The 27,784-nt window shown below is 42.2% G+C and overlaps 1 protein-coding gene across 2 annotated transcripts in view; it reads right to left on the reverse strand.

Annotated features, from left to right (window-relative positions):
* LOC130917185 (contactin-5-like) overlaps window positions 1-27,784 on the reverse strand; it is a 411,152-nt gene that overhangs the window by 34,380 nt on the left and 348,988 nt on the right. For both annotated transcript variants that reach the window (XM_057838311.1, XM_057838312.1), the window contains 4 exons: window positions 23,582-23,702; window positions 10,990-11,148; window positions 275-424; window positions 101-171 (listed from right to left, as the gene is read on the reverse strand). In XM_057838311.1, the coding sequence (XP_057694294.1) occupies window positions 101-171; window positions 275-424; window positions 10,990-11,148; window positions 23,582-23,702 (501 nt within the window). The remainder of the gene's footprint in view (window positions 1-100; window positions 172-274; window positions 425-10,989; window positions 11,149-23,581; window positions 23,703-27,784) is intronic.

Raw genomic sequence — 27,784 nt, forward strand, 5'->3', positions numbered from 1 at the left:
GCAGTCTGTCTTAAAGACTGAGTGGTCACGCTGACATTTAAGGATTTATTTTCTATTCGTGCTATAGAAAAAAAATTCAATTCCCTGGTGCACCGCTTACCTCCCAGGAGATAACCAGTTCATGCCTGCGGCCATTTCCGCCACTGACGTTCGTCGGTGCCACCGAGGGCGCTGAAAGCAAAGTTTTCACATAAAAAAAAAAAAAAAAAAAAACGCTAAAAAAAAAAGCATTAAATAAGAAGCATTAAATAAGAAGCTGTGACTTCACAGCTACCTGCTTCTTTAGTTCGGACTCCTCTGGAAGGAGTACTGGGATCCCCTGTCCCAATGGCATTGCTGGCGACCACTCGGAACTCGTATTCCACCCAAGGGTTAAGGTCTACGGCCATGGCCGACTCCAGGTCTCCGGTCACGGGCATGGGGTCTAAAATGGACAAAAGAGACATATTTGGTGATGCGAGTACCTGAAATGGCTCCTTTTTTTAAAGCTTTGGTTGTAATATTTTACTTTGTCACTTATGTGCTGAGGCGCTAACCCACCATAGTTGATTCTTTCCGTTTCCAATCTTAAGAATAGCGGTGCCTATCCCTGTTTGTGTGATATTCCTTGGCAGCTTGAAAATTGTCCTGAATGTGTTGCGTACCTTAGGCAGTATGATAATCTGACGGTATGATAACCATCCCGGTTTCACGGTATTGCAATTACAGCTCTAATATATGTTGCTTTGAGATATCTCGGTTTGAAACAAAACAAAAAAATCTATTGAACAGGATTTGTATTTTTCAAAACATACAGTGTATCACAAGAGTGAGTACACCCCTCACATTTCTGCAGATATTTAACTATATCTTTTCATTAGGGGTGTCTAACGATTAAAATTTTTAATCGAGTTAATTAGAGTTTAAAAATGAATTAATCGTAATTAATCGCAATTCAAACCATCTATAAAATATCCCATATTTTTCTGTAAATTATTGTTGGAATGGAAAGACAAGATGGATATATACATTCAACATACGGTACATAAGTACTGTATTTATTTATTATAACAATAAATCAACAAGATGGCATTACCATTATTAACATTCTGTTAAAGCGATCCATGGATAGAAAGACCTGTAGTTCTTAAAAGATAAATGTTATTACAAGTTATAGAAATTTTATATTAAAACACCTCTGAATGTTTTCGTTTTAATAAAATTTGTAAAATTTTCAATCAAAAAATAAACTAGTAGCCTGCCATTGTTGATGCCAATAATTACTTACACAATGCTCATGGGTGCTGAAGCCTATAAAAACAGTCGCAACCAGGCGCCAGCAGAGGGCGACAAAACTCCGAAAAACACAACAAGTACACATTTCACTGTGCTGTCATTTTAATCTGTTCGAGCGGGGCACATGCGTTCATCGCGTCAAATATTTTAACGTGATTAATTAAAAAAATTAATTACCGCTCGTTAACGCGATAATTTTGACAGTCCTACTTTTCATGTGACAACACTGAAAAAAAGACACTTTGACACAATGAAAAGTAGTCTGTGTGCAGCTTATATAATAGAGTTCATTTATTTTCCCCTCAAAATCACTCAAAATATAGCCATTAATATCTAAACCCCTGGCAACAAATGTGAGTACACCGCATGGGAACTACGTACATCCCTAAATGTCTATATTGAGTACTGCTTGTCATTTTCCCTCCAAACTGTCATGTGACTCGTTACAGGAGTGCTGTCAGCATTGCTACAGAGATTGAAGACGTGGGGGGTCAGCCTGTTAGTGCTCAGACCATACGCCGCACTCTACATCAAATTGGTGTGCACGGCTGTCACCCCAGGAGGAAGCCTCCTCTGAAGACGGTAGACAAGAAAGCCCGCCCGTCTCATCAGACCATAGGACATGGTTCCAGTAATCCATGTGTTTTGTTGACACGTCTTCAGCAAGCTGTTTGCGGGCTTTCTTGCCCCCGGACCCCCTTAGAGGGTCTGTGTTTCCCTTCGTACAGCGATTCTTGTGGGCTGGGCTGAGTCAAAGTCCAGGGCTGCTTTTTAGTCCCAGTCCACCTCTGGTTGTTAGTAGACTCATAACCCCCAGCGGGGCCGGGATCCCACCGCGGCTATCTGCCGAGTGGTGGCCCTCACCTTCTTTGCGCCTTGGGTATTCGTCGCTAGGATGAACCCGAATCCGGGAAGCCCGCGCCCGGCTCGCTGGGGGGCGCTACCATTCACACCATCACACCATCCACCGGCAGAGCCTCCATCAGAGGGAATCAAGCCCACTGGACGGCGCCGGGCTGAACGGCCTTCCGTAAGCCTGACGGCCCGCACTGTCTGCAGCCGCACACCTCTGTCCCCAACGCGCACCGCCACTCCCTATGGCGCGATTGGCAGAAAACTAGCTCCTCGACCGCGTCTTTGTTTTCAACATTGTAGCAACGGCAGCTTTGAAAGCCTAAGAGTTTGGCTTTTCAAAGACGTAAGTAGACCCTTACTGGCAATTTGACACGTTTATTACTTGATCACGACCTGTTTTTTTGTTGTTGTTTCTTGCCTGTCAATTTGATACATTTATAACTAGGTCTATGTAACTACTCATCTGTTTTGCAATTACTGATAATTATATCACAGAATGACTGGTGATAAAAACGTTCAGAGAGAAATCACGATGCTAGATGCCTACCACTCTTCCTTTCGTGAAGGGCCGGTGTTGTGCCCAAAAAAATCTCTCCACAGTAAAATAATACATATTCACAGTACAAGATTTATCAGTTCAAGCAGAGTAAAATAATACATATTCACAGTGCAAGATTTATCAATTGAAGCAGGGTCAAATAATACATATTCACAGTACAAGAAAGTCGTTTCCGTGTCCATCAATTGGTAAGAAAAAGCTGTACGAGCGATGTGCATTGGGCGCTCCCGTCAGGGGAGACATTTCACGCGCTTGGGGGGATTTTTCGGCACAACACCGGCCTGGCAACCGGCCTCATCACCAATGTCTGCTGTCCCGAGTAAATTTGTCATCTGACGCCTCGGGTTCAAACTAGGGCTGTCAAAATTATCGCGTTAACGGCCGGTAATTAATTTTTTAAATTAATCACGTTACAATATTTTACGCATTTAATGCACATGCCTCACTCAAACAGATTAAAATGACAGCACAGTGTCATGTCCATTTGTTACTTGTGTTTTTTGGTGTTTTGTCGCCTTCTGCTGGCGCTTGGGTGCGACTGATTTTATGGGTTTCAGCACCCATGAGCATTGTGTAATTATCGACATCAACAATGGCGAGCTACTAGTTTATTTTTTGTTTGAAAATTTTACAAATTTTATTCAAACGAAAACATTAAGAGGGGTTTTAATATAACATTTCTATAACTTGTACTAACATTTATCTTTTAAGAACTACAAGTCTTTCTATCGATGGATCGCTTTAACAGAATGTTAATAATGTTAATGCCATCTTGTTGCTTTATTAGTATAATAAACAAATACAGTACTTATCTACAGTATGTTGAATGTATATATCCGTCTTGTGTCTTATGAATTAATGAATTTATTGTCATTGTCATCATCATCAGTATCATTGACAGTTACAGAGTGTGGGATAGTTTGGCCAAGAAGGAGAAACATTGACACAGAATATGGAATAATTTGCCCGAAAAAAGACGATGACGGACAAAGGAAGACGGGGAAAAAAAGCAAATGCTTATCGATACCCGTCCCCCAACAGCCCGGGACGCACAGTCTAGCATGTTAGTGTTGCATAGTCCATTATTTTACTCATATATCTTTCCAAAAGTCATTGATTGCCATGGCCGTTGGTTTGGTGTAGGTCTCATTGTAGAAAATATTTTGTCCAATGAGCTAAGTGTCCAGTCAAGGAGCTCCATCTCACAGCAGATTAAACACAGCGCGCAAGTTGCAATAGCATATCAGTGTTCTAATTTTACTGGAGGGCATATCTCCAGAGATATCTCAATTTTATGTCTTAGTCTCTGTCCCTGACATTTAATCATCCTTTGTTTGCCTTTTTTGTTGTGGGAACAATTTGTTGCGGATGTGTGTGTGCAGTGCAGCTAAGACTGATTTTGGTCCATGTAGCGATTTAGTATAGTTTCTTTGTACATCTTTTTGAAGTAACTCAATGATTTTATACTCGTAAGCCCTGCATCACATGTATTCAATAGGCGAGCCCCAATGTTCGTAATCGAGAAAGATTTTAACGTTGTCCTAGTTGTCCGATTGGAAAACAATCTGATTCCTCTTAGGTCGTAGTTTGATTCCCTTAGTTGGAATAGAGCTTGTAGGTTAGGTGGGAGACTGTTTGCGTGGGCCTTGAACATCATTTGAGCAGTTTTGAAGTTAACCAAGTCATAACATTTTAATAGCTTGGACTTGATGTAAAGTTCATTTGTGTGCGCTCTGAACGGTGTTCGCCCTTATCTTTCCATTCCAACAATAATTTACAAAAAAATATTGCATATTTTATAGATCGTTTGAATTGCGATTTACAATTTTAATCGTTTGACAGCCCTAGTTCAAACATGTAGGCATTAATTGTAGATAATATTTCCTGGGAGCCTTTGCAATCGTTAGCGCCACGAAAGAGTGCAATAAAACAAAGAAAACGCAAATTATCCTCGCAGTTACGTGTTAAAAATGACATGGTTGTTTTGACAAACTCAAACTAGTTCATATTCGTAAAATTAAACCGAAATTCGAAAAGCTCTTCAGCTGCCCTTTGAGTGAAAAAAAAAAAAAAAATTCTAAAATTAAAATAAATGCAGTCTTTTAGGTGAGCCTAAACCCACATCCACAGCTCAACATTATTACCTTCAGAATAAAAGGAATAGAATTATTTCTCTTAAAAAGCACGTGTGTATGACTCGTATCATGTTTACATTATAGACACACTCTCTTTCTCAACACAGGCAGTTGCCAGAGAGAAAAAAACCACTGCATGTTTTACCAGCGCTAGACACATTAAACATGCTGGAGTTAACTCTCGTAGCTGGTGGGAAACGATCATGACGGTGTTTAGTAACCTTTACTTTTGTATAAATGCGAAATCAAATTGGAGGTATTGCCTCCTTGGCAGCCACCCTCCGCAAACACTTTTTACAAGTCGGTTGGCCCTCCTCTAAGTCGCTGCCGGCAGTAACTTTTTTGTAGCCAAAGAATTCTCATACCAGCGTTTTCGTTTTCTTCGATGGGATAAAAAGTTCAGGAGTTTCACCTCCTCCAGCCATCGTGTTGCACAGCTGACTCATTAACACTGGGCAACAACCGGTGGGGGAGGGCTTTCTCCATGAATTTTTTGGACACAAAAAATAGCTAATACTTTAGGGACTGTATGACGGAAAATTTTTTGCGGTTTGGAAACCTTGACGTTTTCTTACCACGGTATACCTTGAAACCAGTAATCAGCACATGTCTAGTTGCGGTATAATTCCAATTGAAAAATGGCTGCCATTTTTTGGTGTTTTGTGATTTCGTTGATGAACACATTTTGAAATTACTCAATATGACTAATAAGTATATTCGTCCATAAGACTAAGACTAAAACAAAAAAATTAAAAGGACGGCCAAAACAAAACTGTTTCAGTGCAAATACTGGGTTTAAACTATTTCAAGCTTTTATCTTAACCCAATAAGCTCACAAAATGACTCCATAGTTTGTTTAAAAAAAAAAAAAAAAAATTCTTGTGAATTTGCAAGATAAAGAAAACACACTCAACATACAACTTGCACACATTGGTTATCACAAAATCCCATGAGTAGCTAATACTGTTTCACACGACAATTGGCATTAGCGCAAAACAAACAAACAAACAAACAAACAAACAAACAAACAAACAAACAAACAAACAAAACCCACTGAATGGGATAGGCGTGTGCCGCTGCATCCTTCCGCGCCGCCATCTTGGATCAGTATAAAGCAAGAACAAACAAACTGAGGAACAGTTTCTTTGCTAAAGCATACACTTTATTACCAATTAATGTGACACTTCGTCATTCTTTGCGTCACGCCTTATCAGGTGGGGCCGAGCTTCATTTAGTATAGTCAGGCGAAGATGGCACACGCTCATGTCTAAACTGGAATCAGGCTTGGATTTCTGAAGAACTACGAAAGCTGTACCGCATACAAACAGGATGGATTGTCTCAGGAGTGTTTTGTTTGAGGATTCAAGGTAAATATTATATTTTTCGTACAATACATGCATTTTGAAACGTGAAAAAAATCAATGGGAGAATGGGAACCGCTATGGCATTGGCGTCATTCTTCGACATATGTATAAATGTAAAATAGATGCATAACTGCCCGTTTTTTTGCTCTTTTAACAAAGAGTCGAGACAGTTTTACGTCCATATCTAAAAAGAATTCAGTGATTGAAGCATTTACTCGTAGGTGTTTTCTTCTTTGTTTACACATTGAGGCTAATTTTCTTAACTGACTAGCCTCAAAGTTGGCAATATTTATGCGAAATAAATGCTACCTGCACGTTTTTTTTTTTGCTTTTAACCAAGAATCGAGACTGTTTTACGTCCATATCTATAAAGAATTCAGGAATTTAAGCATTTATTCACAAGAATTTATGCCAGAAAAGCTCTGTTTAAGTCAGGCGGCCGCTAGCCTCATTCGCTAACAGAGTAGCATTGTACATCGTCATATATACGTAAAATAAACGCTAACTGTGCGGTTTCTTTGCTTTTAACCAAGAAATGAGACTGTTTTACGTCCATATCTATGAAGAATTCGGGGATTTAGGCATTTATTCACAAGAATTTATGCCAGAAAAACTGTGTTTACGTCAGGCGGCCGCTAGCCTCATTCGCTAACATAGAGTGTATAATGATAATAAAGGGCTATTCTATTGTATATAAAATGTATTATTAATCTATTTACATATTATTTTTAACTGATTCTGCATGTTTTCCTTAAGTATTACGTTTCTGATGTTAAATTGAGTGATTTATTAGCTGCTGAAAACTTGCAGTAAATTAAAATGAAAAAAAATCAAGTTGCTATTTTAGTCAAAAACATATGTTAAATATTGCTATTGATCCTGAAAATATAGGTGATTATCTCTGCATTTCCTGATTTTTGTGCATCTAGTGTAGAATTTGAGACTTTTAAAGCCATTTTAAGTTCTGTTATACTTATATTATATATTAATCTGGATTTTATAAGGGAACGACTTTGAATTTTTTTTATGCCGATGCTCATGGAGACTCATATATGGCTAAGGTAGGTGCCTTTTTTGGTTTTAGGTCGATAGCATCTTTGGTTTCGAAATTAGGCCCCGTTTCCCGTGTCATGTCAATAGGTTATGAAGTCTATGGCTAAAGCCATCTCCACCCTGAACAGCCATATGTAACACCACATCACCCAATGTCCAATATTCATTTACATGCAATATACTATGTGCAATCCTTACTAAGTGCAATATTCAATGCCTCACTGTCAACTTCTGCTACTTAACTTTTATTCACACATATTCTATGTGCAATACTTACTTACGTGCAATATTAATGTGAAATATTCAATAGCTTCACTGTCAACTGCTGCTACTTCACTTCAATTATTTGCACTGCCTGAACACAGGACTACCTCATACATATTTTATATTTATTTAGATTTTAAATACTTTTATTCTTGCAAGCCACTTTCGAGATTTTTACTTGTCCTGCACTTTAAAGGGAGATGCTCCGCAATTCAATGTATAACTGTATAATGACAATTGAGGGCTATTCTATTCTAGCGGTTAGCATTTGCAGTTATTAATGCCTTAATGCCTTACACCTTAAATGGATGGGATGTCTACTGCCGTCAATGGCACTGGAATCATGATCATTTACTGCCAGAAAAAAAAAAAACTGCTGATATCTTATAAATGAAACATGTAAAAAGTCGTAAGACAGTAACTAATTATTTAAACATGTTTTATTCCTTGCCAATGTTTACGATTCACAGTGCGGCTATTGTTACATATTTAATCCAGTCTTCTGAGCCAGCAAAACAAGACAAAATACAGCATAAAATATTTAGCTTTGCATATTTTTACTACACTGCGTGGTCACAACCTGCTTTCTGTCGTTTGTCTGAAAATGTCTTCCAAAGCACAATTGGATCTGTCCGCACTGAGCTGAGCTTTTTGTAATCCTGAGGATGGAGAAATGCGGGAGCGAGCCGATTCGCTAATCCTAGGTGATAACGAAGCGCTCGTTATGATCACAACGACAACAAAACACTCACCGTACATCCAGATTATGTTCTTACAATGAAGATAATTGGCATAAATTCTCAGAAACTACCTAATGATAATTGATGCTTTTGGTGCTACAGTAAAGAGGATAAGCACTTTAGCAAAATTGCTAATTGAGGCCAAAAAGGGTCACACAAGTGACAAACGGGATGACATAAAAGTTACTTGAATGCGGGATTTGAACTTGTTAAAATGGCTTGTGATGAGTTGCTTTGGAAGTTGGGACAGTTTCAGTTCAGTTCAAATCAGTTTTGTTGAAATCCTCTCAAACGAGTTCAGTTCAACTTCACAAAGAAAAATGACCAGTCAGCTCAGTGCAACATTTGCAACAAAGCCTTATCATGTAAGGCTGGCTGCACGAGCAATATGATTAAACAACTCCGGCTTCATGTACTACAAGTGCCTCACAGTTCTGATATCAAGGGTTCAATCCCGGGTTCCGGACTTTGTTTGTATGTTCTCCCTGTGCCAGCGTGGGTTTTCTCCGTGGACTCCCGTTTCCTCCCACATCCCAAACACATGCGCGGTAGGCTGATTGAACACTCCAAATTGTCCATAGGCATGGGTGTGTGTGTGAATGGTTGGCTGGCAACCGATACAGGGTGTACCCCGCCTACTGAGTTGGCTGGGATAGGCTCCAGCACCTCTGCGACCCTTGTGAGGATAAGTAGCATGGAAGTGAATGAAAGAATGAACAAATACGTCGTATTATTACTAGGGTTGTTCCGATTATGCTTTTTTGCTCCCGATCCGATCCCGATCGTTTTAGTTTGAGTATCTGCTGATCCCGATATTTCCCGATCCGATTGCTTTTTTTGGCTCCCGATTCAATTTCAATCATTCCCGATAATTTTTCCCGATCATATACATTTTAGCAATGCATTAAGAAAAAAATTAATAAAACTTGGACAAATATATACATTCAACATACATATTATTATTTGACATCAAATAATGTGTGTCACAATTATTAGCACCCCTGGTGTTAATACTTTGTACAACCCCCTTTTGCCAACAAAACAAGGTCTGGGGACTGAGATGGCCATGGTAGGAGCTTGATTTTGTGTCTGGTGAACCATTTCTGTGTAGATTTGGCCATATGTTTAGGGTCATTGTCTTGCTGAAAGACCCAGTGACGACCCATCTTCAGCTTTCGGGCAGAGGGCAACAGATTTTGATTTAAAATGTCCTGATATTTCAAAGCATTCATGATTCCATGCACCCTATGCCATCTGACCAAAGCACACGGTTCCAGTTGAAGCCTGGGACCGTGTGTATTTTTGTGTGAGACCAAGATTGAGCTTTTTGGCAACAAACACTCTAAGTGGGTCTGGCGTGCCACGAAAGATGCGCATGCTGAAAAGCACCTTATACCCACTGTGAAGTATGGGGGTGGGTCAGTGATGCTGTGGGGCTGTTTCGCTTCCAAAGGCCCTGGGAACCTAGTTAGGGTGCATGGCATCGTGAATGCTTTGAAATACCAGGAGATTTTAAATCAAAACCTGTTGCCCTCTGCCCGGGCCGCAGTTTGGGGACCCCTGTTAAAGTGTATTATTTACCAGTATATTGAAATGCATTACTTTTTATGGGGCTTTCACGCTCAAGTGGGGGCGCCCTTTCGCTTCCTCACGCGAAGAAGAACGCGTACACGCGAAGAAGAAATGCCGCATCCAAGCGAGTTATTGAGAGAGGGGAAACACTGCTACGAGCCTACGTTCTTTTTTAATGTTTGTAAAATATCTACAGAGGCAACGCCTGCATGTATCGTCTTTTGTGTTGTTGTTGTGTGCTTCCACTCGCGATCGGACACTTAAATCCAGTTGTGTAGTAGTTTGAACGATGTGCTAATGCTAGCGAACGCATGCTAACCGTTTAGCTGTATTAGCAGCTAATCATCACTGATTTACGTTGATGCAAACCTGTTTGTTATTGGGGACGAAATTGATTTGTTTCATTTCTATTTTTAGTTTCACTCTTCAAGTGATGGTTGAATAAAGTCAGCAAATTATACCAACGTCTTCTGTATCCTCATTTGGGAGTTTAGCTTGCTATATAGCCAGGACTAAGCCTTAGCGTCTCTGTGAGGACAGTGCAGTCTTATTCCCTCCCGATGCAGTTATCTCCATCTTCCCTCCCGATACAGTTATCTCCACCTTGCAAGACTGCAAGTCGTTTTGTTGTAATTTTTCCTCGTGAAGTAAAGACACACTTCCGAGCGTTTCAACCTACGTGCTGTCATTGTTATGTTTACGGCTGCAATGCTCGTGCTAAACCATCGTAACCTTTCATTTTCACCCTCTTTCCTGGTGAAGTGTAGCCAAACTTTGGAGCGGGTGGTTCTTGGCGCCATGCTAGTTTGATGCGTCTGGACAACAACACACGTCACAACGCAATATGCGTCTTTAGGAATCGTTAAAGGGATCGTTCAGGCTTTTTCATTGTGATGTCGAGGCCTCGAAACACAAGGAACCGGTTCTGAATTGGAATCGGATTTCGATTCCCATCCCTACCTGCGCCAAAATAAAAGCATGCATCACAAAACAAAAGTCAGCACATTATAATCAAATACAAATTTCGCCAAAGGGCAGAACAGTCACATTAATAGAATAAAGTAGAACTATAAGACTTTGAGGTATAATAAGGTACTGTTTTTGCGACTTAAAAAAAAAAATGACTGGAGACAAAATGGCGGACCAGATTCCATTCCTCTCACACTAGTTACCTGTTTTGACAGTTTGCCAGCCTAATGAAAAGGCATTCCGAGCCTGCAGGTGGTAGGTGCTAATTGGACTGTGATTGTCGAGCCCTCGGATCCACGACAGGGTGGCGGTTGTCTCTGTGATTTCCTCCATTATCACCACACCCGGAGGTCCGGGGGGACCTTGAGAGGGACGGAAATACGTTTCAAATCATTTGTATTTTTTAAATTCCAACCACAGCTCTGATTGGACTCAATTCGCAGCTACACGATAAATAAAGAATGTTGTCACAGAGGCCATTGGCCTAACAAATTGTGAATAGCAGTAATCTTGTAATTCCCCTCACACAAACAAACACGCCAACAAAGAATAACCGCGTTGATCTGAGAGAAAAGCTCAAACGTCGCATTTTTTGGGGGGAGGATTTTGCTGTCAGGGCTCGTCGTGTTCCAATAAAAGTCGACATATGTTTACCTCCGTCTTGTTTAGCGAACGTCATCATCGCGGCAAATGTGAGGACTCCAGGGAGGAGTGCGAACAGCTGGCGTTCCTGCCATTGAAAAGCAATGTGGTGTGTCCCGAGCAAGGTGTTTCATTAGAAGGTTAACGTCAGTGCCAAAATGAAAAAAATGAGAACATGTTTGGAAGCACATTAAAGGGACAAATACATATATTGTGTGCATCCCTGCAGAAAGAAACTTTTTTAATTGTGTGAAAAAAACCCACCAAATTTAATTTTTTTGATGTATAATAGTTAGGGTTGCGAATCCCTGGCATGAAGCCGATTCGATATGTATCTAGATACACAGGTTACGATTCGATTAAAAAGACGATACATTTTTAAGGCCGAGCGATTCGATACAGTTTAGAAACGATACGGTTCGATACAGAGTGAAAACGATACGATAGAAAACATTTTTTGTGTGTGTTTGTACAGTATTTTAAACATATAAAAAAACCCACATTTCTAATAGCTAAATCAAACAACACAATTTCATACCAATGTTATGTTTTAATTTTTATATTTTTTATGAAAGAAAAATACGGCTTACTATATGACCGTCATTTTGTTGGATGGATTGATAATAAAATAAAACTCCAGTGACAGACAACACTAAAGTGCAGTAATTCAATTACTGTATTTCCTGGTGATTTGAACACAAGAGGTAAGTAATTTAGGTGCAAACTTTCAACGTAAACATTTCACAAATAAAAAATATGAATTATATGCAGCAGCTCTAGAAAAAAAGAATTAAACTTGCAATGTTATCATAAATAAATAATAAATTATGCTTTTCCACTGGTATAATTGGGGGAATAAAAACATGGCATTTTAGACAGACAGGTCAATAACCATTACTTTAACCTTATACACAGCAAAGTCATTTACTTATACCTGTGCTTCCACATTTTTTATTCCTCATCACTCTCCATATCTTTTTTAAAGGGTAGATTTTTCTTAAAGAAGATTAACTAATCCACATGTTTAAGTAGACTGCGTTTCATGGCAACAAAATCTCGAGAGGGTCGTGCTGCCCTTTCCACCATTGTAGTGGGTTAATTTTCAGGGTTAAAAACAATCTCTGTACCGCTCCACATTTCACACTAGCTCTGTCCCATGCGAACAGATCTAGCTGCCTTCATCACTTCAAAGTCCGACTTTTGTGTTCCTGGGTACGTTGAAAATCAATCGCTGCACGTCGCTGGCGTTGGTGCTCAAACCGTCCATTGTTTTAGCATGTTGCCACTACTAGTTTCGTTTTGGGCTGTGAAGAAAACGCTACGGGGCGTGCGTTACAGTGGTTTTGTGAGCTCTCGCATTGTTATTACACGCCTGTGACGATCGGGTAATGACTAGTAGCGGTTCTGCCGAAATGCATGGGAAGTTGAGGCAACCACGACTGTGAGTTGTGCTTGTCCATATTTATATCGCGTGCAGTCTCAATCTAAGGCTAGGTTCATACTACAGGTCTTAATGCACAAATCCGAATTTTTGTAACATCTGTTTTTTTGGCGTGCCCGTTCAGACTGCCTTTGTCCATTGAGACCTTTCAAGTACTACGCATGCGCACTAATTCGCAGTCTGACACGCGCTGAGCAAGACGACCCGCATGCGCAGAAGCATTAAAACAAAAGACCACACATGCTGGCTGTCATCCGTCATTCCAGGGATATCATATTTTGCTTTTTAAAAAGAGGACACAAATAACAGACATAAATAATCCCAGTTTAGGTTTATATTCAAAGTATATGGATCGATAGCATGCACACACTGTCCGTGCAAGTCACACACACATACGGGCAGTTTGCCCCGACTCTCGGCCGTGTAACCAATGTTGAAATATTGCTTATATGGAGCAGACAGAAAATCGATCATTCTCAGGCTTATCCGCAACCCATTTTTATTTTTTTAATGACTGTTGTCAAGTTCGACCCTTCCTAAAAAGCCGTGTTCAAGGCAAGCTAGGCGCTAATAATGCACAGCTGCACCGCTATGTGGCGTCTCTCTCGCTTTTTGATGACGTAATTGCTGCATGAATTCCGATTTGAGAGACTGGACAGTACTGACCGCCGCGACAGTCTGGAAAAATGTGGCCCAGATCGGATTTGAACCACATACGAAAGTGACCCAGATCGGATTTGAAATGGTCCAGTTCTATGCGACTTGTCGCGTTCAGACCGTCAAGTTAATGCCTCACGCGAGTCGGAAAAACATGAAAAAATCGGATTCGTGCATTAAGACCTGTAGTATGAACTAAGCGCGCTGTGTGGTGAATGACAAGTAAAAGCTAAATTATCATATTAAGCAATACATTGAACTAGGCATTAGAATCCGATTCTTGTGCTTGCGATAGCCGAATTCTACTACTCTCTACTATCGGTTCATTGAATATTTAATGGCTGATTACTGTCGAATGGTAACTTTACTATAAATACAGCTGTATCTCTCACCTGTAAAACCAGATATCCGGTTGTATCGGTTTACCGTTCTCATGCTTAATAATAGTGGAGAAAAAAAGCTATTAACATACCAGTATTTCCAGAAAGTTGCCATTACAAGTGATGTGAAATTTTTTTAAATGCAATACTTCTTTAGCCAATCAAATGCGAGTACCAGATTGCCCGTCTTACTCATGGTGTCATTATTACTCATTATCTCACACACCTGTGCTTGAGTCCATCCATCCATCCATCCATCCATCCATCCATCCATCCATCCATCCATCCATCCATCCATCCATCCATCCATCCATCCATCCATCCATCCATCCATCCATCCATCCATCCATCCATCCATCCATCCATCCATCCATCCATCCATCCATCCATCCATCCATCCATCCATCCATCCATCCATCCATCCATCCATCCATCCATCCATCCATCCATCCATCCATCCACTGCTTTACTCTATAATGACCCCAGAAATAATGAACAGAAAATTCAGATTTTTTTTTTTTTTTTTTGAAAGCTTTATGTGGTTCTCAAACATGATATAATTAACAAAAAATTGCATGTGCAGTGGGGAGAACAAGTATTTGATACACTGCCAGTGTATCAAATACTTGTTCTCCCCACTGTATGTTCTTTAATTTGTATCATAAATGATACATCAAGCAGTATATGCCGTTCTCATGGTAAAACAAAAACACTAAAATGAAATTGAACGCAATAAGGTTTTAAACAGTTGTTTACTGCGATGAGATCCAGAAATGCCTGTATAAAAATTGATGCATTTGGCATCCGGGGTCGGGTTGCGGGGGTAGCAGCTTTAGTAGAAAAAGCTCAGACTTCCCTCTCCCCAGTTACTTTAACCAACTCCTCCGGCAGGATCCCAAGGCGTTCCCGAACCAGCCGAGAGACGTGCAGTGGGGCAAATAAGTATTTAGTCAACCACGAATTGTGCAAGTTCTCAAACTTGAAAATATTAGAGAGGCATGTAATTGTCAACATGGGTAAACCTCAACCATGAGAGACAGAATGTGGAAAACCCCCCAGAAAATCACATTGTTTGATTTTTAAAGAACCTATTTGCAAATCATGGTGGAAAATAAGTATTTGATCAATACCAAAAGTTTATCTCAATACTTTGTTATGGACCCTTTGTTGGCAATAACGGAGGCCAAACGTTTTCTGTAACTCTTCACAAGCTTTTCACACACTGTTGCTGGTATTTTGGCCCATTCCTCCATGCAGATCTCCTCTAGAGCAGTGATGTTTTGGGGCTGTCGTTGGGCAACATGGACTTTCAACTCCCTCCACAGATTTTCTATGGGGTTGAGATCTGGAGACTGGCTAGGCCACTCCAGGACCTTGAAATGCTTCTTACGAAGCCACTCCTTTGTTACCCTGGCTGTGTGTTTGGGATAATTGTCATGTTGAAAGACCCAGTCACTTCTCATCTTCAATGCCCTTGCTGATGGAAGGAGATTTTCACTAAAAATCTCTCTATACATGGCCCCATTCATTCTTTCCTTTACACACATCAGTCATTCTGGTCCCTTTGCAGAAAAACAGCCCCAAAGCATGATGTTTCCAACCCCATGCTTCACAGTGTGTATGGTGTTTGTCAGATGCAATTCAGTATTCTTTCTCCTCTAAACAGGAGAACCTGTGTTTCTACCAAAAAGTTATATTTTGGTTTCATCTGACCATAACACATTCTCCCAGTCCTCTTCTGGATCATCCAAATGCTCTCTAGCGAACCGCAGACGGGCCTGGACGTGTACTGGCTTCAGCAGGGGGACACATCTGGCAGTGCAGGATTTGAGTCCCTGGCGGCACATTGTGTTACTGATAGTAGCCTTTGTTACTGTGGTCCCAGCTCTCTGTAGGTCATTCACTAGGTCCCCCTGTGTGGTTCTGGGATTTTTGGTCACTGTTCTTGTTATCTTTTTAACGCCACGGGGTGAGATCTTGCATGGCGCCCCAGATAGAGGGAAATTATCAGTGGTCTTGTATGTCTTCCATTTTCTAATAATTGCTCCCACAGTTGATTTCTTTACACCAAGCGAAGAGTGAAGAGTTACAGAAAACGTTTGGCCTCCTTTATTGCCAACAAAGGGTACATAACAAAGCATTGAGATGAACTTTTGGTATTGACCAATACGTATTTTCCACCATGATTTGCAAATAATTTTTTAAAAAATCAAACAATTTGATTTTCTGTTTTTTTTCCACATTCTGTCTCTCATGGTTGTGGTTTACCCATGTTGACAATTACAGGCCTCTCTAGTCTTTTCAAGTAGGAGAACTTGCACAATTGGTGGTTGACTATACTTATTTGCCCCACTGTATGTTCAAAACGACACACATTTTAACAATAAAACACTTGACACCTAATAATTGATGTTCAAACACCCATCTAGTCTGATCAATATGTAAACTTAGTTGTTTAAATGAGCCTAATTTGCCTAACAAAAGTCAGCTAGCTTAAATGCTACCAATGTTAAGGTATTTAACAATTGTCATAGCAAATCACTCACACATAACTCCACAAACTGTAGCTCTAAACTTAATTACAAATGCATACAAAAAAATATATTTGCCGAAACAACTCACAGCCTTATGTGGCACAAACTAGAGCGCAGCTATCCTTTATCCATTTCCGATATCTGAGTCAAAGTCATACAAGGCGACAGTCCAGCCAGACCCAACGCTGCCACCAGAAGGCAGTGTATCCTCCATAATTAAACAAAATACAATACTTTTGGACTTTTTAGATAGTTATTTTGAATTTTAGGGGTACTTAAAGGGTTAATTCTGACTTACGCGGAAAATCACGTTTCGTCATCAGGGTAGGAATGGAACTCGTTCGTAACCCGGGGACTACCTGTAGATGTTAGTTGATTTATCGCGACGAGTCCAGCTAGCACACGTAATGGCCCTCCGACGGAATCCAGAACTACTATAGTAGTAGATGAGTTTGACATGCTTGCTTCCACTCAATGACTTCCATTTACGGCGATATACACTCACCAGCCACTTTATTAGGTACACCTGTCCAAATGCTCGTTAACACTTAATTTCTAATCAGCCAATCACATGGCGGCAACTCAGTGCATTTAGGCATGTAGACATGGTTTAAGACAATCTCCAGCTGTTCAAACCGAGCATCAGTATGGGGAAGAAAGGTGATTTGAGTGACTTTGAATGTCGCATGGATGTTGGTGCCAGAAGGGCTGGTCTGAGTATTTCAGAAACTGCTGATCTACTGGGATTTTCACGCACAACCATCTCTAGGGTTTACAGAGAATGGTCCGAAAAAGAAAAAAATATCCAGTGAGCAGCAGTTCTGCGGGCGGAAATGCCTTGTTGATGCCAGAGGTCAGAGGAGAATGGCCAGACTGGTTCGAGCTGATAGAAAGGCAACAGTGACTCAAATAACCACCTGTTACAACCAAGTTAGGCAGAAGAGCATCTCTGAATGCACAGTATGTCAAACTTTGAGGCAGATGGGCTACAGCAGCAGAAGACCAAGCCGGGTGCCACTCCTTTCAGTTAAGATCAGGAAACTGAGGCTACAATTTGCACAAGCTCATCGAAATGGGACACTAGAAGATTGGAAAACGTTGCCTGGTCTGATGAGTCTCAATTTCTGCTGTGACATTCGGATGGTAGGGTCAGAATTTGGCGTCAACAACATGAAAGCATGGATCCATCCTGCCTTGTATCAATGGTTCAGGCTGCTGGTGGTGGTGTAATGGTGTGGGGAATATTTTCTTGGCACTCTTTGGGCCTCTTGGTACCAATTGAGCATTGTTGGAATGCCACAGCCTACCTGAGTATTGTTGCTGACCATGTCCAGCCTTTTATGACCACAATGTACCCAACTTCTGATGGCTACTTTCAGCAGGAAAATGTGCCATGTCATAAAGCTGGAATCACCTCAGACTGGTTTCTTGAACATGACAATGAGTTAACTGCACTCAAACGGCCTCCACAGTCACCAGATATCAACCCAATAGAGCATCTTTGGGATGTGGTGGAACGGGAGATTCGCATTATGGATGTGCAGCCGACAAATCTGCACCAACTGTGTGATGCCATCATGTCAATATGGACCAAACTCTCTGAGGAATGCTTCCAGCACCTTGTTGAATCTATGCCATGAAGAATTCAGGCAGTTCTGAAGGCAAAAGTGGGTCCAACCCGTTACTAGCATGGTGTACCTAATAAAGTGGCCGGTGAGTGTATATCCAATGCATTTGAACTGGAAGGAGCTGGCAGCGATCTGTCAATTCCACTGAAACATGATCATTTCCTTCCTTACCGAAAAGTTTTAAAGACACCACAACAAATACGGTGTCGACAGTATGGGAAAATGAAATTAAGCTCGGGTCCAGTCATCCGGTAAAAGCAAACCCAATTTAGTTGGCGTTGGCTGGCAGGTCCTGTCAGCTCTGCTTAACAGCAAATCCGCGCACATGGAAGCAGCCAGCGTCTCGCGCTACAATATTCATCGGCACGCATCAATTAAAAATAAACGATATGAGTTTGGAGAGGAGATGAAAACATCTCATGAAAATAAGTTAAAATGAGCTTTTTTGGGGGGGACAAGTAGCAAATAAAGGGAAAAAAATAAGGAGGCACGTTGTGAGAATGAAGGAGATCGGGGAGGGGTCCTCAAATACAATCTTGATGGTCTACAATTGTTTTTTTCATGCAAGCATGGGTCCATTTATTAATGTCTGTCAAGTACAAGGCACGTCTCAAGTGGTAAAGGTGTTTTTTTTTTGACCAAACAAAAATAAAATTCACATTCTGATTAAGTAAAAAATAAACTAAAAAAACACTTTCTTGACTTAAAATAAAAATACAAAAAATACATGCAAGTACAATGTTTACACATGTACACTAAATAATTGACAACATCTGCCATTATGGTGCAAAATATAACTATTGACAGTGTATTTTGTAATCGTATAACACTGCCGGACAAAAACAAGAAAACGTGCAAGTTGTACAGTATATGTTCACATGTACAGAACATAAAAGACAAGCTCTGTCGCTAAGGTGCAAACATAATAATTATTGACAGTAACTTTAACTGTAAAACACATTTCAATGAGAGAGATGGCATTTGGGGGTCACAAAGCTGTTTACTCACATCGTCAGCAGTCTTCAGTGTGTCTTGCGTTTGATGAATCTGGGAGTGAGATTTGTCTGATTTTTGCTGTCATTCCCTCCTTTTCTTTTTCTTCGAACATTGCTGCCATCACTTCAGTCATGCAGTCTTTTATTATTTCTCCATCGGAGAACGGCTTCTTATGTTTGGCCAACACCCACGACACTCTGAGTGAGCCCTCTGTTGCAATTTGTTGTTGTGTCATAGATTTAACAATAACCTTGTTTGACTCTTGATATGACTACTTGAACCTATTAATTTCTTGTCTTCTCAATTCTGATTTAGGAGGAAACTTGTCTTCAAAAGAGCAGTGCTCTTTAAAATTATGTTGTTTCACATTTTCACTTTTTACAGCGCAATTGTCTTCATGCATATTAAGGACATACAGTAGGTTTGGTACTTGCAGTTGGTAAAATGGACGCATATTTGTCAGTCCATTCCTCATTGAAACGGCGATTTTCGTTGTCCACTTCTCTTCTCTTGGTCAACTTTGAACATGACATTCTGTTAGATTCGGTCTTCCACTGGTGGCATATAACAAACAGATTGCAAAGTGCCGGGAGCGACTTGTGTTTCACACTGCTGCGGTCAGTCCACTCTAGCGCAGGGGTCTCCAACCCAGTCCTCAAGGCCCACTGTGGGTCCTGGTTTTTGTTCCAGCCGATCCAGCAGAGACAGTTGAACCAATGAGGCTTCTGCTAAAACAAGCCACACCTGACTGCAATCAACTGATTGCACTTGTAAAACACCAGATTGGGGGGAAAAAGTGTTGTCACCTTGTATGGTAGGAATGAAATCCTGCACCCACAGTGGGCCTTTGTGGAATAGGTTGGGGACCCCTGCTCTAGCGAGCAGTATGCAGGCTCTCTCAGCCAATCAGCGTATCATTGTCATAGAGATGACAACAGAAGTGGAAACATGGAAGATATTTGACTAAAAATGAAACAGAATTTAGCGACAGAATAGTAGCACATAACGATAGATCGGCGATTCATACAAATAATATATGTAAAAAAAAGATTTTTTTTTTTTTTTCTTGAAAATTACCATTTGGTCTGGGTCCGTAGAGAGGTGTGCAGTGCTCGGGTCGTGGACCGCGGTCCGCTAATTGAGAACCCCGGAGATAGGGTGTCGTCATAATCTTATATTTCATTGTCATGAACTTTACAAAAAAAAAAAAATCACACATAAGTAACAATGTCAACTTACAGTGCATCACAAAAGTGAGTACACCCCTCGTATTTCTGCAGATAACTAAGTATATCTTTTCATGGGACAACACTGACAAAATGACACTTTGACACAATGAAAAGTAGTCTGTGTGCAGCTTATATAATAGAGTTCATTTATTTTACACTCAAAAATAACTCAAAATATAGCCATTAATATCTAAACCCCTGGCAACAAAAGTGAGTGCACTGCTTGGGAACTACGTACATCCCTTATTTTTTTAATTTTTTTTTTTAAACCTGTCCTGTTCAGCTGTTTGACACAGAGAATGGAAGTCTAAGTGCCCGGATAGTTTTAATGTTTCACATTGAGAGTCTGACATACTCCCATTGTGATCATTCAAAATACCTTTTTATTATGACAAAACAGCGAACAGGAAGGGATTATGGGGGGACAGAAGAAAAGAAATATAAAAGAAGAAAGAAAAGAAACACATACACCAACAAAACAAGAAATACATTGAACAACTAGACTAGTCACTAATATGCTGGTGCTATCGTCAGCGAGATGTATTTCCGGTTTACACCATGTGGGGGCCTATTGGCCAGTGAAAGAGGGGAATGGGGGTGGGGATGTCTATAAGCCTATAAACCAAGTGATTGAAAGGGGTAGAGTGTACACAAATCAGTTCTGTGATCTAGAACCCAGTAATCGTGTGAATCTCTTATGAGTGTAAGCCCGTTGGCGACCAACCCTACGCCGCCGCATCGCCAATCCCGGCACCAGGACCCCCAACCCGAGCATGCCCTACCACATCCAGCAGCACGCAAGCCCCACCGGGCGCGCGACAGCCACGCAGACGGGCGGAGAAGCCGCGCGGGTGCCAACCCAGGGCCACGGCCCCCACCCAGCTAGCCCGGGGAGGGAGGGCGTGGTGGGCCAAGCGCAGCCCATCCCTCCTCCCGCAGCCCAGCAAAGGAGCCGTCGTCTCTCCCCCCCCCCGGGACCCAGGGTGGTCCCCCGGGCCACCCGCGCACCCATCAACCGGCCTTCAGGGATGGCCGGAGGGGACGCACCACCAACCCCATGCCTACCCCCACCCCCGCCCGCCCACCCGGGCCACAGCCGCAGCCCCCCAACCGGCACAGCACGCCACGGGACCCCCAGCGGCCCACCAAGCCCCAGGCAAGGCAGGGTCCCCCCGCCGGTGCAAGCGACACCCCGCTGATACACAGGCGCCCAGCCAGCGACCCGCGACGGAGCGCAGGGCGGATGCCCAGCCAGAGAAGAGAGGGGGAGGCGGAGGCAGGAGAACGCCCAGGAACAGCCACAGGGCGATGCAAGATCGGAGCCCCGACCCCCCAACCCGCCCTCGCGGCCGGCAACCCAGGCAGAAGGGAGACCACACCTCAGGAGCCACGCCATATGGAAAAAGTGTGGGACCCACCTACCACCCTATTACTGTGGCTGCCAGGTTCCCGACTGGCAGCCATCACCCAGCACCGTGATGCGAATGTGAGGGGAGGGTAGTGCAATGTATGCATTAAAATAGGAGAGCTTGGCTTAGGGCAGTGGGACCGCAGCATGGAGTTTCTGCCCAGCCGCCCATCCCACCGCCCTTTGCCGGAGCTCTCCTGTGGATGATGTGTGTGGTGCATTTAAAAAAGGTGCAGGGATGACGGGGCCTGTGGTGAGGAGGCAACCGTGAGGTACCCCCCCCCCCCCCCCCCCCAATAGGTCCCAACATCCCACAACCTTGGTGTGTGGTGCATTAAAAACAGGGGGGAGCCGGGCCGGGACTGTAAAGCCCCGTCCCAACTCTCCCCGGAGAAATGTATGAGCATGTAAGTGCCAGGGTGAAAAATATTTACAGTGCCGGAGTGAGAAGTGCGTGAGTTAAGAGGCAGGCTCCCGCGGGCGTGGCCCCGTCCACCAGAACCACCGGCCGCAGGGTGGAAGAAGCGTCAGGGCGTCGATCAATCCCCGCCCCAGACCACCCACGGCGCCTCCGCGACAGCCCCCCACCCACCCACCCACCCACCGAGCACCCACCCCGCACTCCGAGCAGGCGCCACACCAAGTGCCGGCGACCAGGGGACGTCCACCCCACCGGCAAGGGACAGCAAGCCCCACCTAAGGCCCCGCGGGCCCCAAGAGGCCCCGTCGACGACCCCGCCGGCCGGGGGGCAGCGGCGGCCGCCGCGGCCCAGGGAGAAGGACAGGGCCGGAAACAGACCAAGGGGACGGAAGCGCACCCCCCACAACCCACCCCCGGGCCTGTCATTTTCCCTCTAAAATGTCATTTGACTCGTTACAGGAGTGCTGTCAGCATTGCTGCAGAGATTGAAGAGGTGGGGGGTCAGCCTGGTAGTGCTCAGACCATACACCGTACTCTACATCAAATTGGTGTGCATGGCTGTCACCCCAGGAGGAAGCCTCTTCTGAAGACGGTAAACAAGAAACCCCGCAAACAGTTTGCTGAAGACATGTCAACGAAGAACATGGATTACTGGAGCCATGTCCTATGGTCTGATGAGACGAAGATTAATTTGTTTGGTTCCGATGGTCCCTAGCATGCGTGGCGGCGACCAGGTGAGGAGTACAAAGATAAGTGTGTCATGCCAACAGTCAGGCATGGTTGTGGGAATGACCCCCCTACCTCTTCAATCTCTGCAGCAATGCTGACAGCACTCCTGTAACGAGTCACATTACGGTTTGGAGGGAAAATGACAAGCAGGACTTAATTTGGACATTTAGGGATGTACGTAGTTCCCATGCGTTGTACTCACTTTTATGATACACTGTAAGTAAACACTAGGTATGTTTACGTGGACAAAATTTCTTCAATCGGATCAGCGTTTGGATGATAAGTTATGATCGGATGCACTGTGCCACTGTTGTTTTCGTCAATGATGACGATAAGGAAAATATCATGTCAACAAACAATTTTTTCAGGACGATCACGAACTAAAAACGAGTCTTGACAACAAAACGAGACCGACGCCAGTTTTCTTCTGACGAGATGAGAATGAGATGAAAAGTTTCCGACTTAATTTCACAATGTGTGACATTTTATGGTATGTGCAGTTAGCACGCATCATAGCAGTGTTTGGTCGTGTCACTCATGTGACGTCCCCACACCCCACACATGTCCACTCGATGCTCCTTTTGTGAAAAACATGACAGGTGCTAATTTGTAAGTCTTGTTTACTTATCTTGGCTAGATATATCATCATAATCATCATAATATTACGGTTGTGTTCTCATACATCTTTTGTCATAGCAATAAAGTTGTTAAGTTGTTAAAAGAAGCTTACCTCGAACTAGAAGATCGGCCTCCATGATGATGGTGTCGGCGCTGGTCTGGGCCCTGCAGCCATACTTGCCGGCATGTTTCAGCAAAATGGTCCTAATCATCAAATCCACTGTAGACGACTGCTGCAAAGACATACAATTTCAGACGTGAGAAGGATCCGGAAAGCGCTTGAAAGTGAAGCTCAAATAGCTCAAGTGGCTGGAAAAGAAAAAAATTCTTGTTTTTTTTTTTAGCTGAGGGAAACGAGAAACGCCGCAGGCTGCGAATCCATGCTAGGTCTTTGCTCTGCTGCTTAGCATTGATCCCCATTAAAATTGCAGAGCGCGTCTCCGTAGGAAATGGGGAGGGGCTGACTTTTCACGACGGCACTGTGAAAAACAATTGTACGGACATATGTGACATAAAAACAAGGCTAGTGCTTGAGACTGGACAAAGTTACATTAAATATGTCTCAAGTCTTCACATTCAAGATTCAAGAGAACATGACAAATTTAGTCATTCTACAGAGGGGCAAATATGTATTTAGTCAACCACTAATTGTGCAAGTTCTCCCACTTGAAAATATCAGAGAGGCCTGTAATGGTCAACATAGGCAAACCTCAAACATGAGAGACAGAATGTGGGAAAAAATCCCCAGAAAACAGTGACGTGCGGTGAGGTTCATTGTTGGTGAGGCACTGACTCATTTAGTGTCAGATTTTCAAATATATAAACTAGGGCTGTCAAAATGATCGCGTTAACGGGCGTTCATTAATTTTTAAAATTAATCACGTTAAAATATTTGACGCAATTAACGCAGATGCCCCGTTCAGACAGATTTAAATGACAGTACAGTGAAACGCTCACTCGTTGTATGGAGTTTTGCCGCCCTGTGCTGGCGCTTGGGTGCGACTGATTTTATAGGCTTCACCACCCATGAGCATTGTGTAAGTAATTATTGACATCAACAATGGCGGGCTACTAGTTTATTTTTTGATTGAAATTTTTACAAATTTTATTAAAACGAAAACATTAAGAGGGGTTTTAATATAAAATTTCTATAACTTGTACTAACATTTTTCTTTTAAGAACTACAAGTCTTTCTATCCATGGATCGCTTTAACAGAACGTTAATAATGTTAATGCCATTGCCTTTGCAGAAAAACGGCACCAAAAAAATTATGTTTCCACCCCCATGCTTCACAGTGGGTATGGTGTTCTTTAGATGCAATTCAGTATTCTTTCTCCTCCAAACACGAGAACCTGTGTTTCTACCAAAAAGTTCTATTTTGGTTTCATCTGACCATAACACATTCTCCCAGTCCTTTTCTGGATGATCCAAATGCTCTCTAGCGGACTGTGACGGGCCTGGACGTGTGCTGGCTTCAGAAGGGGGACAAATCTGGCAGTGCAGGATTTGAGTCCCTGGCAGCGCATTGTTACTGATAGTAGCCTTTGTTACTGTGGTCCCAGCTCTCTGTAGGTCATTCACTAAGTCCCCCCGTGTGGTTCTGGGATTTTTGCTCACCGTTCTTGTTATCATTTTGACGCCACGGGGTGAGATCTTGCATGGAGCCCCAGATTGAGGGAGATTATCAGTGGTCTTGTATGTCTTCCATTTTCTAAGAATTGCTCCCACAGTTGATTTCTTTACACCAAGCGTTTTACCTATTGCAGATTCAGTCTTCCCAGCCTGGTGCAGGTCTACAATTTTGTCTCTGGTGTCCTTCGACAGCTCTTTGTTCTTGGCCATAGTGGAGTTTGGCATGTGACTGACTGAGGTTTTGGACAGGTGTCTTGTATACCAATAATGAGTTAAAACAGGTGCCATTAATACAGGTAACGAATGGAGCCTCGTTAGACCTCGTTAGAAGAAGTTAGACCTCTTTGACAGCTAGAAATCTTGCTTGTTTGTAGGTGACCAAATACTTATTTTCCACTCTAATTTGGAAATAAATTCTTTAAAAATCAAAGAATGTGATTTTATTTTTTTCCACATTCTGTCTCTCATGGTTGAAGTATACCCATGTTGACAATTACAGGCCTCTCTAATCTTTTCAAGTAGGAGAACTTCCACAATTGGTGGTTGACTAAATACTTATTTGCCCCACTTTATCTGTATTAGCTATATTAGCCTCCCATCAAAATGACTAATTCGGCTGAAAATACATAATGAGCCTTCATGATTTAATGTTTATTTTCCCTGCAGTGCATCCAACGCACCACGTGACTACTCAGTTGTATAATGCCACCTCAAGTTGAACTTCATTCCAATATCAATTAATTGTTTCAGTACTTTTATGAAATGATAGAAATGCAATAAAGAAATCCGATTTTTTATGTCGTTTTTATTTTGATGTTTCAATAAACAACAAAATGGAACATCTCATGTATTATTGTCTCATGTACTTTAGTGATGATAATAATTATGATAATAAACACTGTCGTACGTTGTTTCAATGAAGTCACCCTTCTCCCATTGAAGTCGTCCGTCTCCCTTGCTTTTTCCAGGCGAATGTAACAAGTGATCTAATTGGAGGGCAAACGGCCAGGAGTCGAGATATTGAGTGAGAGCAGGAGGTGTTCTCAAAATCCATTATTGCACTCTCAGAATAGAGGCAGCAATATAACACCATAGCATCCCGCCCTGCTGATAGAAACGTGTGTCGCAGGCTATGACGCAAATCTTTGTTGTCAGAAATGTTGAAATTTAATATTTATTCTCCACATTTTCACAGCATTGGAAAACGTGAAGAATGTTTGTGTCATTTTTGTCCTCCTACAGAATCCATATCAAAACAAAAAATATATTTCCCTCAACCATATTTGTCCATTTTCAAACATTTTTGAAAATGCTCCAGGGAGTTTCTAGAGCAGCACTAAAGAGCCAAATGCAGCTCTCAAAACATGGGTTGCCGACCCCCGGAATAGGTCGTTAAAGGTCTTTGCCAGAAAACCAATGTCATTCCATATTTGTAACATTTTAAAAAGTACTATTTATTGAGCCTTGAGAATTGTAAAAATTTCAAAACGGCTTGTCTAATGTACAAAGTGTTACATGGACTCGCCTTACCTCCTCCCATAAAAAAAAAAAAAAAAAAAAAAAGGGCGCTCATAGGGCTGGAGAGGACTGTGAGGTCCCAATCAGGATAACAGCCTTCGGTCACAATTCTATTCGACCCAGACCTATCATTTAAAGCTCATATTAAACAAACCTGCAGAACAGCCTTTTTTCACCTGCGGAACATAGCCAAAAGTATAAATATTCTGTCTAAAAACGATGCAGAAAAATTAATTCACGCTTTCGTTACATCTATACTGGATTACTGTCACTCCTCACTCACAGCTTGTCCTAAAAGTTCCCCAAAAAAGTCTTCAGCTAGTCCAGAACGCAGCAGCAAGACTTTTAACAAGAACTAATAGAAGAGAGCACATCACCCCTGTGCTCCAAGCCCTTCACTGGCTTCCAGTCGAGTTTAGAATTAAATTTAAAATCCTCCTTATTACATTTAAGACCATTAATGGTTTGGGGCCATCTTATCTCACAGATGCTCTGGTTCCATACCGCCCCAACAGAACACTTTGTTCTCAGAATGCAGGTCTACTGGTAGTTCCCAGAGTCTCTAAAAGTACAGTAGGAGCCAGAACCTTTAGTTACCAAGCTCCTGTCTTATGGAATCAGCTTCCAGCTTATACTAAAGAGGCCGACACAGTCTGTACATTTAAGATTAGACTAAAAACGTTCCTATTTGACAAAGCTTATGGTCAGGCTAGTTTAAAACAGACTGGACTCACAGTTCAGTCTAAGCTGCACTATAAGCTATAATGCTGGGGGAAGTACAGAGTCCTATCCCCTGTTTTTCACTCTACCTACCACTTGTCTTTACTTTATTTCTCTTTTCTAATTGTAATATCTAGTTGACTAGTCTCTTCATAACTAGTCACCCAGAGTCCCCTTTGCCCCTCCAATTCAGCCGCAGCCGCCTGACTATCCTGACCCCTGGCTGGATGGACGTCCTCGTTGCCCCTGCCCCCGTCTCATCTGGCTAGATGGACCCCCTCATGTTCTCTCACCCCATTACATCTCTACAAACTGGAACTCCTTCGGCTAATACCCATCATCAGTCCTGGTGCATCTATACCCTCTCCGTCCTGGGAGTGGATCTCTCCAGACTGTGGTTCTCCCCACGGTTTCTCTTTTCCCACTGGGTTTTTGGAGTTTTTT

The sequence above is a fragment of the Corythoichthys intestinalis genome, chromosome 6, assembly GCF_030265065.1.
Source record: "Corythoichthys intestinalis isolate RoL2023-P3 chromosome 6, ASM3026506v1, whole genome shotgun sequence".
NCBI classification, from domain to species: domain Eukaryota; kingdom Metazoa; phylum Chordata; class Actinopteri; order Syngnathiformes; family Syngnathidae; genus Corythoichthys; species Corythoichthys intestinalis.